A 16,503-nucleotide genomic window follows, 5' to 3' on the forward strand; every position below is an offset into this window, starting at 1 on the left:
AGGCACCCGCCACAATGCCCAGCTATTTTTTGGTTGCAGCCGTCATTGTTGTTTGGCGGCCCGGGCTGGATTTGAACCTACCACCTTGGGTGTACATGGCTGGCGCCTTAGCCACTTGAGCCACAGGTGCCAAGCCAATTTTTTAATTTTTTATAGAAACGTGGGGAAAGTCTTACTCTGTTGCCCAAACTATTCTTGAACTCCTGGCTGCAAGCAATTCTTCCAATTTAGCCTCCCAAAGTACTGGGATTACAGGCATGAACCACCTTGCCTGGGCTTCTAACTTTTAACTCATTCATTTTTGAAACTAGTGTTGCTGAGATTCTCATTTATACTAAGTGACTAACATTTACTGATTAATCCTTTAAATGATATTTATGCAAATTAAAAAGATTGGAATTTTGAGTCAGATATCAAAATTTTAAGGCTACTATATATGTCCAGATTCTTAATCTATCTGTAAAATCTTTTTGGTAGCTACCTTGGCTAAGTTCTCATATCTAAAATAAATGGATCAAACCAAATAAGCTATCAGATTCTTTCTAGTTCCTAAACCCTAATGAAAGATTTTGTGAAAGAAAAATCCAAAGTCTTACAACAGAAACATGAAGCCATTTTTTCCCCCCAGCAAATGAAAAGATAATGCTTGGGATATTTTTTAAGTAATTAAATGTTCAGGAAGTAAGTTCTGATGTGCCCCAAATTTGCAAGTTCTTAATGTCTGGCCTTCTATTTATTTGAATTTTTAAAAATAAACTTACTTAAAAATTCAGGAAAGTAAACTTTTCATCTCTGTGTACATACTGATGAAGGCCTCCCTGCCCCCAACCAGACTTTAGTCAAGGTCCTCTAGCCCTCTTCTCAACTAGGTCTTGACCTTCGGCCCAACTCTGACCCCCCTGTAATCTGCCTGGCTACCTTAGTCTTAGCAACAATCCTGCTAAGTCAATTTAGTGAGGATCCCTCCCAACCTTGATATCTGTTCACCCTTGATATCTGACCAAATTCTTCATTGCATAAGCTTCTTGCTTCCTTTAGCAACAATTCTACTGCCCTTGATGTCTCTGATTAGTACTTTTCCATCCACTGACCCTCCAACAACTCTTCTTGCTTATAAGACCCCAGATGTCTTTGCTGTGTTCCAAATTAATCCCAATTTCTCCTTCCTATTCCAATGCTTTAATTGTATAGTCCTTACCATTTTAACAAGTGTCAGAATTTCTTTTCTTTAACAATACCATACAAACAAATCTAACATTCCTTTTTTGGTGACAAGTCTCACTATATCGCCCTGGGTAGAGTGCTGGCATCACAGCTCACAGCAACCTCAAACTCTTGGGCTTAAACGATTCTCTTGCCTCAGACTCCCAAGTAGCTGGGATTACAGGTGCCTGGCACAACGCCTGGCTATTTTTTGGTTGCAGTTGTCATTGTTTTAGCTTGCCCTGGCTGGCTTGAAGCCACCACCTTCAGTGTATGTAGCCAGTGCCCTACTCACAGAGCTACGGGCGCCAAGCCTCTAACATTCTTTTACGCTTGCTTAATTTTTAAAAAATAAGTAGCACATTGCATATATGATTGATATACAGGAAAAGATTTTCAGTTTCACTCAGGACGGAGCAATGAAATTAAAACTGCCCTAAAATATTATTTATTTTTTTTAAATTTTATTTATTTATTTTTTGAGACAGAGTCTTAAGTTGTCACCCAAGGTCAGCGGTTCTCAACCTGTGGGTCACAACCCCTTTGGGGGTTGAACGACCCTTTCACAGGAATCACCTAAAGCCATCACATACACCACATACAAATACAAGTATATGAAAATAATTTTGGCTTGGTGCCTGTGGCTCAAGTGGCTAAGGCGCCAGCCACATACACCTAAGGTGGCGGGTTTGAATACAGCCTGGGCTGCCAAACAACGACTGCTGCAAGCAAAAAATTGCCGAGCGTTGTGGCGGGTGCCTGTGGTCCCAGCTACTTGGGAGGCTGAGGCAGGAGACTCACTTGAGCCCAGGAGTGGAGGTTGCTGTGAGCTGTGATGCCACAGCACTCTACCCAGGGGGACAGCTTGAGGCTCTGTTTCAAAAAAAAAAAATAAATAATAATTTTATGTTTGGGGGTCATCACAACATGAGGAACTGTATTAAAGGGTCGTGGCATAGGAAGATTGAAAACCACTGCCCTAGGTAGAGTGCCAAAGTGTCATAGCTCACAGCAACTTCCAGCTCTTGGGCTCAAGCAATCTTCCTGCCTCAGTTTTTCTATTTTTAGTAGAGGTAGATCTGGCTTTTTTGCTCAGGCTGGTCTTAAACTCATGAACTCAAGCTATCCACCTGCCTCGGCCTCCCAGAGTGCTAGGATTACATGTGTGAGCCGCCATGCCCAGCCAATATTTTTTATTTAAATGATTGGTAACAATCCAAAAGTCTGAACACTTACTCCACTGGTGAAGCTGTGGGAAAAAGAAGTAGTCACATACATTGCTGGTTGGACTGCAAAATGCCAACACCCCCTTGGAAAGGAAAGGTATTTGGCCACATCCAACAAAATTACATCTGAATTTACCACTTGAACTAACAGTCTAATTTCTGGGAATATAACCTAACATAAGATGTATGCCCATGACTATTCAAGTCAGTACTATTTGTAATAGCAAAAGACTAGAAACCACCCAGATGTCCATCAGTAGAGAAGTAGTTGAATATAATAGGATACAGTTTTAACTTAGGTGAGGGGGAGTTTATTCAGGTTGGCTCCTCAGTCTTTTACATGGCCCTAAATCTTTGTCTGCTTTTGGCATCAAATAATTCAAGTTGAATATGTTATGGTATATCCACACAACAGAGAACGATACTGAAATGATAAATATCTATCTTTACATACCAATACTGAGCAATCTCTATGATTTGCTAGAGAAAGGCAGGAAAAAGTATGCTACTATTTGTCTTAAGAAAAGGCAATATAGATAAATATATAATAATACATTTTAATAAATCATAAAAAATGTTTTAAGTCATTACTCATGAGGCAGGAAGGGATTAGAAAGGAGCATGTGGATTTACAGAGTAAAGAAAAAGCTTTAGCTGTCCAATCAAAGAGGCTAAATAAAACCTCTTTTTTTTTTATTGAATTTGAAGTGTCAATATAAGTTCATGATACGTTTTTTTGTATGTTTGTTTAGAGACAGAGTCTCACTTTGTTGCCCTTGGTAGAGTGCTGTGGGAATCACAGCTCACAGCAACCTCCAGCTCTTGAGCTTAGGCAATTCTCCTGCCTCAGCCTCCCGAGTTCATGATACATTCTATTCAAAAAACAAAAAACAAGACAAAACAAAATAATATTAACCAGCTCTGACTACAGAGCAGGTATAGAAACAATGGAACTCATTAACAATCACCATGACAGACATTCAGATGGTCATTAAATACTATTTCCTACTAAAAGACCCAGGGGGTTTGTATAAATTGTTTACTACGGGTATAGGGTAAGAATTACACAAAATGAGCCTGGAACCGTAATCAAAGACTATTAGGGTCATTTCAAAAACTCAGGAGCTAACCTAAGTAAACTCCTGTTGGCCTAAAATAAAACAATTTGAACACTAATAGTGACAGTAAGTGCAATGTACTGCAACTCACCAAATTTAAGTCCCTGGATTCATAAGGAAGGCTGTTGACTTTTGAGGACTTTTTTTCTTTAATCCATTAGGATTTTTTAAAACAGTATAAAGTAGCAATCTAATTTTATTTTCCATTAGAATAACCATTCATTCAGCATTACTGTTATTATTCCCTTTCTCACTAACACATGTATGTACTTACAATGTCATATATCAAGTTCCTATATATCTATGTGAGGGTCTCTTATTGAGCTCTTCATTTTCTTCCTTTAATTTACTGTCCATCCTTGTGCATTCAGTAATATAAGACTGTCTCCATTCCTTGTATGTGACTTGTTATCTGGCAGATAAGTCCTTTCAATTTCCTTTTTCTTCAGAATTGTCTTGGATCCTGTAAATATTTTTTCTTTTTTCTTTTTTTTAAGTCTCACTCTTTCCCAGGCTAGAGTGCTGTGGCATCATCATAGCATACAGCAACCTCAAACTGCAGGATTCAAGCGATCCCCCTGCCTCAGCCTCCTCAACTTCCTTAGTAGCCCAGACTACAGGCACCCACCATGACATCTGGCTAATTTTTTTCTGCTCTTGCTCAGGTTGATCTTTAACTGACTTCAAAGAATTCTCCAGCCGTGGCCTCCCAGAGTGTGAGGGTTACAGGCTAGAGCCACCACATCTGGCCCTATTTTTTTTTTATATAAATATGAAAAATACTACAACTATGATCTTAGCATACATAAGCCTAGTTTTTAAAATTACCAGCAACTCTACACTGGCAATATAACAAGATAAATTAACTGAATAAATGACCAGCTGAATTAACTGGATAAATGCAATATTAGACTACAAGGTTATACAAGATTAAAAGTTATAAGGTACTACTTATATCTGAATATTACATTCTTTTTGGCAAAATATCTAATACATTTGAGTTTTTAAAATGCAAAATTCCCCTTACATTGAAGTATATTCATTATCTTACTTTTTTGGTCAGGCAAGAACTGAAAAAGAGAAATAACCTTGAATTCAGAATGAACATTCTTGCTGTATGTATTTTCCCACATACATCAGGAATGTTCTGTAACTTTCTGAGAAATAGTGACTTGAACTAAATACGGAAGTACTACCAAGACTCATGTGCATTTTTGGAAGTTTTTAGTCACTAGGAACCATGGCATTTTTTTTCTTTGTGTCACAAACTGCTACAAATACTTTCTTTTGACTATTAACATTGGAACAGAAGACCTCCTGTTCTGTGACTGACTGGCAGGCGAAATGACACGGACAGGAAATGGGAAAGGTTCAGGGGCTTGGAATTCCCCTGGCTGCCTAATTAAGCGGCTTATTTGGAAGTTTTAAAAATTATTGCCCCCTGGAGTTCCCCAGACAGAGAGAACCATCTGATTTCATTCGCAAAAAGTGTCTTTACAGAATATAGATCAAAAAAATTGTTCAGGGCAATACAATATTTACCACGTGGCATCTTATCTGCCACCCTACTAGCCAAGGAGCAGAAAACATGTCCACGATTTTTATTTACAAATTTTCTTTTTACATTTTTTCATTTACATTTTTTCTATCACTTAATTATGTGATTTTTTTTGTTGTTAAGTGGGCTCCTCTGTGGTTCACATACGATCGTGTGCCTACGTACATGCACAGTAGTGTATATATTCCATTTTATTCATTCAGAAAATCCTGGCAGTGAAGCCTGGCCCGAAATACCGTTCGCTTTGCTAGGGATGCGCATTTGAAATAAGGACACTTTTCGTCCTTGTGTATGTCTCCAGGACCCCAAACCAAAACTTTAAAAACAAAAGTTACACTGGCTGATTACAAATACACCATATCTTCAAAATTAATACTACTTTCCAACGCTTCGTTTTCGATGTGCACCTCCAGCTGCGGAATGTTGATACTACGCAGGCGTGTAGGTAGGTTACAATTGTCTTCATTGAAGCAAAAAATGCCACCGCAGTGACTCCATCCTCAGATGCAGTCATTTCCCACCAGGGGAGGCGGCGCCCTGCGGAGCGTGGCTGGCCTGGTGCGTAAGTCAAGGGGACGAGGGCGGCGCCAAACCAGCAGCGCCAGGGCGTTTCCCCAGGGTTTCCGGAGACTGAAACCAAAGGGCTCCCGGCGGCCAGGCCCCCTCGGGAGAATGTCAGGAAGGGGCAGAGAGCAGTAAGCGTGCCCAAACCGCGAGGTTAAAACACGCAACACCGACGCGATGCGCACCGTGCGCCTCCCCCGTGGGCCGCCCGGACCTCCCGGCCTCCGCAGCGTCGCCCCGCGGCAGAGGGCGCGCTGGGTTCCGCTTCCCGGCCGTGCCTGCGCGGCCGGCGCCGCGGGTCCCCAGGGCGCGCTGACGTCACCGTGCGTCGACGTGGGTTCGGCCGGGCTTGGGGGCTTCGGGAACGCCGGAGCCGGGAAGCCGCGCCCGCCGCCTCTCCGCCTCTCCTGCTGAGGCGAGCGACGCCCCGGCTTTGAGGCGGTTTCCAGGCAGCCGCGCAGCTTCCGCGCTGGGAGCGTCGGGCCGCGGTGAGTGCTGCTCCTTCCGGCCCGGCGGGGGCGACGCTGGGGGCGACTGCAGGCGAGGAAGGCAGGGCCTGGGGCCCTTGGGTCGAGGGTCGCTGCAGGGTCTCTGCTGTCTACTCTGGCCGAGGTTTTTAATTTAATTAGGAAGCCCTATCTTTAGGACTTACGATCGGAAGTGATTTTTTTTTTTAAATGTCTTGTTTTCAAGCCTACTTTGGCCACCGCCCACTTTTCTGGCCTTTGGACTTTGTCTCAGATGTTTTTTCTCTTAGAATTTTGCAAGGTTGAAAACTTAGTCCTCGGCATTCCTTTGATATAGTGGAGATATTTCTGTGGCTACAGGGTTTCCCAGGGCAGATAGTTCCAACTGCGCTGTCACTTTAGTAGTGTCTATGGTGTATAGAGAAATAATTCTGGGAAATTATTGGGTCAATCCCGTAGTTTCTCGTCTTTCCCTTCCAGCTTATTCCCTGCCCAGCTACAGTTTACGTAAAGAGAGCAAAGTCAGCAGGAGGGTGTTTGTAGATAAAAATCTGTAAAGACGAAGACCTTGTTAGTAATTAAAGCAGTCAAGCAAGTGGTCATGTTGCCAGGGCCACTGTTTCACACGCCACGGTATTACGTTTTCTTTTTTTTTTTATTGAATGGTAACTATGTACATTAATGCGCTTCTGGGGTACAGTGTGGGGTTTTCACATGCAATCTGACGTTTTCTTTTGAGTTGCTTTCTGTGGTGGTGGTTTCAGAACTGTGAGAACGGTAGAGTTTAAGGGTTTATATTAATGAAGTCCTGGTGCATTTTATACCAGTTTGCCTACTCCTGGAGAAATCTGACATTAAAAAATAATGTTGCTGTCTGTTTATTGCTGTACTGTTGGGGACGAGTGTAGTGGAGGCGCTTCCCCCCACCCCCACCCCAAACCACTGTTACCTTTTGCCTTCAGCACAGTATCAGAGTTAAATTAATCCTTAAATCGGAAAAGGGTAGGAGACCAAGGAGAAAATGTTTTCTTGTGTAGAAGTGTCCATCTGTCTTTAAAGTTGTGTATATTAAAGACATGTATCATTAGAGCTATAAGAATATCTTGCTGTTATTTTATTTTACAGTATTAAGAGCTTTTCCAGTTAGAAAGTTTTGGTGACAGATTACTGAAATGAAGATGTATTATCTAAAGTGTAAAGCATTTGTGGACTTTACCAAATAAATTGAATAGTCTGTAAGATTTATTTGCCATGCAAATACAGTTTTCTAAAATACATTTTCTTTCTTTTCTTTTCTTTTTTTCAGGTTTACAGCCCTGAAGAGTCTTTTTCCCTCCTATTTTTCCCATTGCAGTAATAAATCCCATTATGGAAACACTGCAGCGTTATAAAGGGATATAGTTTGAATTCTGTGGAGTGTAATTTTGTGTATGAATTATATCTTTAAAATATTGAAGAGTTTTCAGAAAGAGGCTAGGAGAGTTAATTACTGGGTTATTATGCTAAGCAGCAATTCTGTTGATATTACACTATTTCGTTAGGCATTTTTAATAACACTAGAAAGGACAACCTTGATAAAACTCATCTTTAATTACAGCATGACTGATAGTAAAACTGAATGGTTCATAAATGAAGAACAGATTATTTAATTTTTAAATGCAGCGTAAAAGTATGCGCTGTGGAAATCTTACGGTCAACAAGTTGATGGAGAAAATGCCTTCAGTTGATCAAGTATTAAAAAAGTGGTATACAAATTGAGGGAGACTAATGTTGCTGCAGGAAATGGAAACAAATACAGATATTTAACAAAGATGAAAGTCTACAATTTGTAAACTTCAAGCAAAATTCATTTGACATCGAACACACTGTAATAGGCACAGGTTCAACAAAGGTGGATGTTGCCTTCCTCGGAAATTAACTGAAACTGATCTAGCCTCTTAACTAAATACCATGATGATAAGCTGTGTGAAATTAGATAGTATGACCATATGTGGGGGGATGTTGTTTTAAAGTGTTTATAGGGAAAGAAGTCTGCAGGTAATTTTTTACTCTTGCGGCATAATCAGTAATTGGCCTGATATCAAGGCTTCATATCTTGTAAACTAGAGGCATAATTTAGGTATTCTATAGTTGTTTAGAATTTGAGAATATAGACCTTGAAAAACCAAGGTGTTTCAGAAGGGCATCAACATATTTAGGCCTTTAGGTTAATATTATGCCAAATTATGAGCGAATAGCACTTGAATTACCTAAAAGTTTATTATAATCCTGAAGAGGTCTAAGTAGTATCTTGGTAATTGAGGAGAACTTTTCATTCTACCTTAGCGTAAATGCAGATGGAAATCCAGTGAAGGAGGTGTAGTGAATTCTGTATAAGTAAGATTGTATCACTTTATTCCCTTTTTGTGGTAAGAATCTAATTTAGTTTGAAGAGACAAATTTCATGTGAAGGTTTTTTAGCCATCAAGCAGTACTATCACCTACTCATGCACAAAACTACCTCCCAAAGACTTGTCCTAAGTCCCTTACCTCAAAAAATTAAGAGTATAATGGAAGATAGCCCGATCTTGTCAAATTGGACAAATGACAACAAACAAAAGATGAAGTATGACCTTTCCTGTGAACTGTACAGAATGTCTACATATTCAACTTTCCCCACTGGTGTTCCTGTCTCAGAAAGGAGTCTTGCTCGTGCTGGTTTTTATTACACCGGTGTGAATGACAAGGTCAAATGCTTCTGTTGCGGCCTGATGCTGGATAACTGGAAACAAGGAGACAGTCCTATTGAAAAGCATAAACAGCTATATCCTAGCTGCAGCTTTGTTCAGAATCTGGTTTCAGCTAGTCTGGGATCCACCTCTAAGAATATTTCTCCAGTGAGAAGCAGTTTTGCACATTCATTATCTCCCACTTTGGAACATGGTGGCTCATTCGGTGGTTCTTATTCCAACCTTTCACCAAACCCTCTCAATTCTAGAGCAGTCGAAGACGTCTCTGCATTGAGGACTAACCCCTACAGTTATGCAATGAGTACTGAAGAAGCCAGATTTCTTACTTACCGTTTGTGGCCTTTAACTTTTCTGTCGCCATCAGAATTGGCAAGAGCTGGTTTTTATTATATAGGACCCGGAGATAGGGTAGCCTGCTTTGCTTGTGGTGGGAAGCTAAGTAACTGGGAACCAAAGGATGATGCTATGTCAGAACACCGGAGACATTTTCCCAACTGTCCATTTTTGGAAAATTCTCTAGAAACTCTGAGGTTTAGCATTTCAAATCTGAGCATGCAGACATATGCAGCTCGAATGAGAACATTTATGTATTGGCCATCTAGTGTTCCAGTTCGGCCTGAGCAGCTTGCAAGTGCTGGTTTTTATTATGTGGGTAAGGAAATAATAGCTATACACTTTATCTACTTCATTTTGATTTACATATTAAAACAGATGTATTCAATTTTTGGTCTCTTTCCCCTTGTAGGTCGCAATGACGATGTCAAATGCTTTTGTTGTGATGGTGGCTTGAGGTGTTGGGAATTTGGAGATGATCCATGGGTAGAACATGCCAAGTGGTTTCCAAGGTAATTGTTTTGAAAAGGTATTTCTACATAGAACTATGCTTAAAAGAAGTAGGCATGCTTACATGATTGTGTATCTTTTTTTTTTTTTTTTTTGAGACGGAGCCTCAAGCTGTCCCCCTGGGTAGAGTGCCATGGCATCATGCTCACAGCAACCTCCAACTCCTGGGCTCAAGCGAGTCTCCTGCCTCTGCCTCCCAAGTAGCTGGGACCACAGACGCCCGCCACAACGCCCGGCTATTTCTGGTTGCAGCCATCATTGTTGTTTGGCGCGTCCGGGCTGGGGATTCGAACCCGCCACCTTAGGTGTACGTGGCTGGCGCCTTAGCCAGTTGAGCTATAGGCGCCGAGCCGATTGTGTATCTTTAAATTATAACAAAGCCTCTTTTATACCATCAGAGAATAGCCTTCTAAAAGACCAAAGATTCACTTTATTTTATTGAAAAATGTGTAGTCTTCTGTGTACCTCTCTTTTTTTGTAAGGCATGTGAGTAATTTATTCTTGTTGACTCATTTACAAGGAGTTTGAGGCTGTAGTGAGCTCCAGCCTGGGCAACAGAGCAAGACTCTGTCTCTAAAATATAAAAATACATATAATTAAATCCTATCTGCCTACTAATTTTAATTATACTGTAATTGTAATTTTTTTCTGTGCAATTTTATCTTCTTATGACCATCACTTACCATTTTTTAGGTACTATGTCTCTAGTGTTTCATATTTTTATTAAAGCCCAGAAAGAATTTAGGGGTAGTGATGTTAGTGGAAATAGAATCAGAGCTTTATTTTGTCTAATTGAGAAGCTTTGTGAACATGGACCTCCCTTTCATTTGTAAAATGGGGAGGGTTGGACTAGATAATATTTTGTATAGTGATAAAATATACATAACATAAAATTTACCATTTTAGGCCTGGTGCCCATAGCTCAGTGAGTGGGGCACTGGCCTCATATGCTGAGGCTGGTGGGTTTGAGCCCAGCCTGGGCCTGCTAAACAAAGACAACTGCAACCAAAAAAAAAAAAGCCAGGTATTGTGACAGGTGCCTATAGTCCCAGCTACTTGGGAGGCTGAGGCAAAGAATCACTTAAGCTCAAGAGTTTGAGGTTGTTGTGAGCTGTGACGCCACGGTACTCTACCAAGGGTGACATAGTGAGAATCTGTCTCCAAAAAAAAAAAAAAATTACGAACTTAATCATTTTTAAGAGTATAGTTTGGTGACATTCATATTCTGTGGTCTTCATCACCATTCCTCTCCAGAAACTTTTCATTTTCTGAAACTGAAACTCTCTATTAGATACTATTTCACCATTACCCTGTACTCCCACCTCCTGGCAACCACCTTTCTACTTTCTGTCTCTACTTTCTGCCTCTGTGAATTTGAATACTCTTAAGAGTACCAAGTAAGTGAAATCATACAATGTAGTTAATGTGTTGACCTGTGAGTTCCTTTCACAATAGTAAGGTCTTGATTCCCTTCAGGCAATTAAAAGATCCTTTTGTCATTTATTATGATAATATGATGAAAAACTTTAACATTTATTTTATTTTAGATTGGTAAATTGTTAAAAATAGTACACATTTTAAAATTACATTATTATATTCATGATATATCCAGATAAATCTCAACTTTTTTTACTCTGAAAAGTAATAGGTTTTATTTTAATTATGGAAGAAAACGTCTTGTCAGAGTTTTAGCTTAGTTATCCTGGGCTCTATGGGATTGTATATATGTAATTTAAAATTTAACTGATGTGGTATCAAAGAGATAAAAACAACTTTCTAATTCCAATGTTTGAATTGCTAACATTTTGTGCCTTATAAAACAAAACAAAATCTTTATTTTTGTAATTTGTGTTTTAAATGGTTAAGTGAGAAGACTTGTGGGGGTGTTTTTTTGTAACTGCTTCTCTTAGAACAACAAATTTCAGTTGTAAATAATCTTTATTTTCAGTAAATGAAAAAGCAAATGGGTAAGTGTTATTACTATCTTTTAACACAGCAGCTTATTCATTTATCAACTATTTGAATGCCTACTTGGTTGGTACTGTTTTAGATGCTGGGGATATAACAGTGGCAAGATAGACAAAAATTTTTAGCCTTAGGAAGTTTATTGGAGAAAAAAGAAATAGGATAGGCAGAATTCATTATACAGTCTTCCCTCAGAGTCTGTGAAGGACTGGTATCCAGGATCCTTCAAAGATACCAGAGTCCTCAGATGCTCCAGTTCCTAATATGGAATGGCATAGTAAGCTGGGTGTGGTGGCATATGCCTGTAGCCCCAGCTACTCAGGAGGCTGAGGCAGGAGGATCACTGGAGCCCAGGAGTTAAAGGCTGCCGTGGCCTATGATCAGTTCTGTGAACAGTCACTGCACTATAGTCCAGGCAACATAGTCAGACCTCATCTCTAAACAATTTTTTAGAAATAAAAATAGGGTTAGATGTGGTGGCTCACACCTGTAGTCCCAGAGCTTTGGGAGGCAGAGATGGGGATCACTTACATCCAGGAGTTCAAGACCAGCCTGGGCAACGTAGTGAGGCCCTGTCTCTAAAAAAAAAAAAAAAAAAAAAGTAAAAATTAGCTTGGTGTGACATGTGCCTGTAGTCTTAGTTACTTGGGAGGCTGAGGACAGAGGATTGCTTAAGTCTGAGAATTCAGCGTGGGCAATAGAATAAAGACCCTGTCTTTAAAACTAATTTTAAACAAATAAAAAATCTTTTTTTAAATAAATAAAAAAGATTATGTATAAATAGCACAGTATTTGCATATAAACCCCACACATCCTTCCATATAGTTTAAATCATCTCTAGATTACTTATAATACCTAATACACTGTAAATTAATTTTTTTTATTGGTACATTATTTTTATTTAAGGTTGGTTGAATCTACAGGTGTGGAACCCACAGATAAAGGGGCCCCCATACTTCTTGTCTTTGACCATTGTGAACATAAGTTATAAAGAATAAAAATAACTTAAAATTATACAAAGATCAAGCACATAGTGACAACTAAGTATGTGTCATCTAGTTAATAAACTTGAGTCTTGAACTTGCTTCTGTGATCTCTACTAACATCTATACATAATGATTATATTTGAGCCTCTCATTTTAAAAAGGAAAGAATAATTTTAAAGTTAGGCTTATTGAGTTAAAATTAACATAGTGTTCTCCTCTGTGAGTTTTGACACATAGAGTCATATGACCACTCCCACAATTAAGATACAGAACATTTCCATCACCCCAGAAAATTCTCCCATGCCCCTCCATAGCTGCTGTGTCCTCTCACCCCACTAGTCTGTTCTTTGTTCCTTTAGTTTTGCCTTTTTCAAAATGTCTCGTAGTGGGATTAATCATACCATATAAAGCCTGAGTTTGACTTCTTTCACTTGGTGTAGTACATTTGAGATTCATCCATGTTGCAGTGTTTATCAGATATCAGTAGTTTGATCTTTTTCTATTGCTGAGTAATATTCCTTAGGTATTAGTATTCATACTGCAGTTTGTTTACCCATTTATCAGTTTCAAAACACTTGGGATGCTTCCAGTTTGGAGCAGTAATAAAGCCATTCCAAATATTTGTGAATGTTGCATGAACATATGTTTTCCTATCTCTTGGGTAAATACTTAGTAGTGGGTGGGTTGTATGGCCAGTATTGGTTTTAACTTTGCAAAGACTACCAAATTGTTTTCAGAAGTGGCTACGACATTTTGAATTTCCACTAGCAATGTATGTGCCTTCTAGGTGGTCCGTATCCTTAACAACACTTGGTAATGTTAGTCAGGTCAGTCTTCTCTTTTTTTTCTTGCCTGGGTTAGAGTGCAGTGGCCTCATCATGGTTCACTGAAGCCTCAAACTCCTAGATTCAAGCAATCCTCCTGCATCAGCCTCCCAAGTAGCTGGAACTACAGGTATGTTCCACCATGCCTGGCTAAGTTCTCTATTTTTTTTATAGAGATGGGGCCTCACTCTTATTCAGGTTGATCTTGAACTCCTGGCTTAAAACAGTCCTCCTGCTTTGGCCTCCCAAAGTGCTAGAATCACAGGTGTGAGCCACTGTACCCAGTCTTTAGCCATTCTGATAGGTGTGGAGTGGTAGTGTCTTGTGGTTTTGATTACCATTTCATAATGTCTAATGATGTTGAGTAACTTATGTGCTTATTTGCCCTCTATATGTTTTTGGTAAAGTGTTCAAATCTTTTGCCCATTGAAAATTTTTGTTTAAGTTTTGAGAGTTAATATATTCTGATAACAGTTCCTTTATCAGATGTGTTTTACAAACTTTGTTTTTTCAGTTATATTGAGGTATAATTGACAAATACAGTCAAATGTGTTTAAAATGTGCATGTGATTTGCTACATGTATACACTGTGAAATAATTTATGACAATGCATTCATCATCTTACATAGTAACTAACTTTTGGGGGGTGGGGAGAGAATACTTAAGAGATACTGGATTAGCAAATTTCACATATCCAAGACAGTGTTATTAACTGTAGTCGCCATGTTGTACATTGGATGCTCAGAATTTATTCATCTTGTAACTGAAAGTCTAAGTTTGCCCATAGACTGACATCTCCCCACTACCTCCTAGCCTCAGGAATCCACCATTCTCTGTTTCTACAGGTGTGACTTTTTTTTGTTTGTGTTTTAGATTCCATACATAAGTAATATCCTACAGTACAGTCATACTTTCATATACTTGAAGGATTGGTCCCAGGACTCTCATGTATACTGAAATTTGTGCATAGTGAAGTCCCACAGATGGCCCTGAAGAACTTGTGTATCAAAAAAAGGTGGCCCCGCGTGGCCCAGTGGGTAGGGCGCTGGCCACCTACACTGAGGCTAGCATGTTCAAACCCAGCCTAGGCTAGCTAAAATAACAAGAATAATTGCAATGAAAAAATGGCCGGGTGTTGTGGTGGGTGCCTGTAGTCCCAGCTACTTGGGAGGCTGAAACAAGAGAACTGCTTAAGAGCTATGACACCACTGTTGCCAGGGCAACAGCTTGAGACTCTGTCTCAAAAAAAAATAAAAGTATGTCCTCCATATACATGAGTTTTGCTCCCACAAATATTGCATTTTTATTTATTTTTTTAACTTTATTCAAATTAATATGAGGGCACAGTATTTAGGTTACATTGTTCTCACTTCCAGAGTAAAGTTTATTTGTAGAAGAACCCCTCACCCCGGGAGGGTGTTACATATCCTTACAATGTACACATTAGTGAGATCCCCCCTCATGCCCTTCCTCCTCCTGCCATATCCTCTCCCCCTTCCTCTGCCCCTGAACTGGACTACAGTGGTGTTTTATTGTTCTTAAGAATATGTGATTGTTTCTATATTGATTTCATATTAGTACAGAGTACATTGGATATTTGTTTTTCCATTCTTGTGATACTTTACTAAGAGTGTATTTCAACTCCAACCAGATAAATGTAAAAGATGTAAAGTCTCCATCTTTTTAATGGCTGCGTAATATTCCATGATATACATATATCCCAGTTTGTTGATCCATTCATGGGTTTATGGGCACTTAGGTTGTTTCCACGACTTGGCAATTATGAATTGAGCCACAATAAACATTCTAGTGCCAGTGTCTTTGTGGTAAATTGATTTTTGTTTTTCTGGGTAGATACCTAGTAATGGGATTACATGGTCAATTGGAAGGTCTGCATTTAGATCTTTGAGGATTCTCCATGCTTCTCTCCAAAGGGGCTGTATTAGTTTGCGGTCCCACCAAACTAATGTGTAGAAGTGTTCCCTTCTCTCCACATCCATGCCAGCATCTGGTGTTATGGGACTTTGTGATGTGGGCTAATCTTGATGGAGGTAGGTGCATTTTAAATCTGCATTTGGTTGAAAAAAATCCACATAGTTGAAGCCTGTGTTTTTCAAGGTCAGCTATATTTGTCTCTTTGGATTATTTCACTTAGTGTAATATCCTCCATTTCTTTCACGTTGTCACAAATGGTAAGATTTTCTTTGTTATGGCTAAATGCTCCATTGTGTGTATATACCACATTTTTTTTCTATCCATTCATCCATTAGTGGACAATTAGGTCATTTCCATCTGTGGCTATTGTGAATAAAGCTGTTTGAACATGGGAGTTAGAGATAGCTTTTTGAAATATTGATTTCATTTCCTTCAGATATCTACACAGAAGTGAGATTGCTGGATCATATGCTGGTTCCACTTTTAATTTTTTTTGTTGTTTGTTTAGAAGGCCCTGGCCAGGTTCAAACCAACCACCCCTGATGTTTGGGGCCAGTGCTCTAACCATTATGCTACAGGAGCCCAGCCCACTTTTAATTTTTTGAGGAACTTCTTTATTGTTTTTCATAATGGCTATACTAAGTTACATTCCCAACATTGTGTGAGGGTTCCCTTTTCTTTACATCTTCACCAACATTGGTTATCTCTTCTTTTCTCTTTGGTATTAGGCATCCTAACAGGTGTGACATGATGTATCATTGTGGTTTTAATTTTCGTTTTCCTGATGATTAGCAATGCTGAGTTCCTTTTCATGTGTCTGCTGGCCATTTGCATATCTTCTTTGGAAAAATGTCTATTCAAATCCTTTGCACATTTTAAAAAACTGATTATTTGGTCTTTTACTGCTAAGTTTTGCTATTGAGTTACGTGAGTTCCTTACATATTTTAGATATTAACTGTTTATCTGATATGCCTTATTCTTTGCAGATATTTTCTCCTGTGCCAAATCTTCCTGAGCAGAAGCTTTTTAGTTTGATGGTGTTCCACTTGTTTATTTTTTGCTTTGGTTACCTATGCCTTTGGTG

The 16,503-nt window shown here is 39.3% G+C and overlaps 1 protein-coding gene across 1 annotated transcript in view; it reads left to right on the top strand.

Annotated features, from left to right (window-relative positions):
• Positions 1-5,310: 5,310 nt before the first annotated feature.
• The window catches only part of BIRC2 (baculoviral IAP repeat containing 2), a 31,354-nt gene continuing 20,161 nt past the window's right edge, over positions 5,311-16,503 (top strand). The window contains exons 1-3 of the mRNA XM_003780796.3: positions 5,311-6,157; positions 7,443-9,517; positions 9,611-9,710. Coding sequence (XP_003780844.1) covers positions 8,623-9,517; positions 9,611-9,710 — 995 coding nt within the window. The 5' untranslated portion in view covers positions 5,311-6,157; positions 7,443-8,622. The remainder of the gene's footprint in view (positions 6,158-7,442; positions 9,518-9,610; positions 9,711-16,503) is intronic.

Source organism: Otolemur garnettii, unplaced genomic scaffold (genome assembly GCF_000181295.1).
Source record: "Otolemur garnettii isolate 467f Iridium unplaced genomic scaffold, OtoGar3 scaffold00001, whole genome shotgun sequence".
In the NCBI taxonomy this organism is placed as follows: domain Eukaryota; kingdom Metazoa; phylum Chordata; class Mammalia; order Primates; family Galagidae; genus Otolemur; species Otolemur garnettii.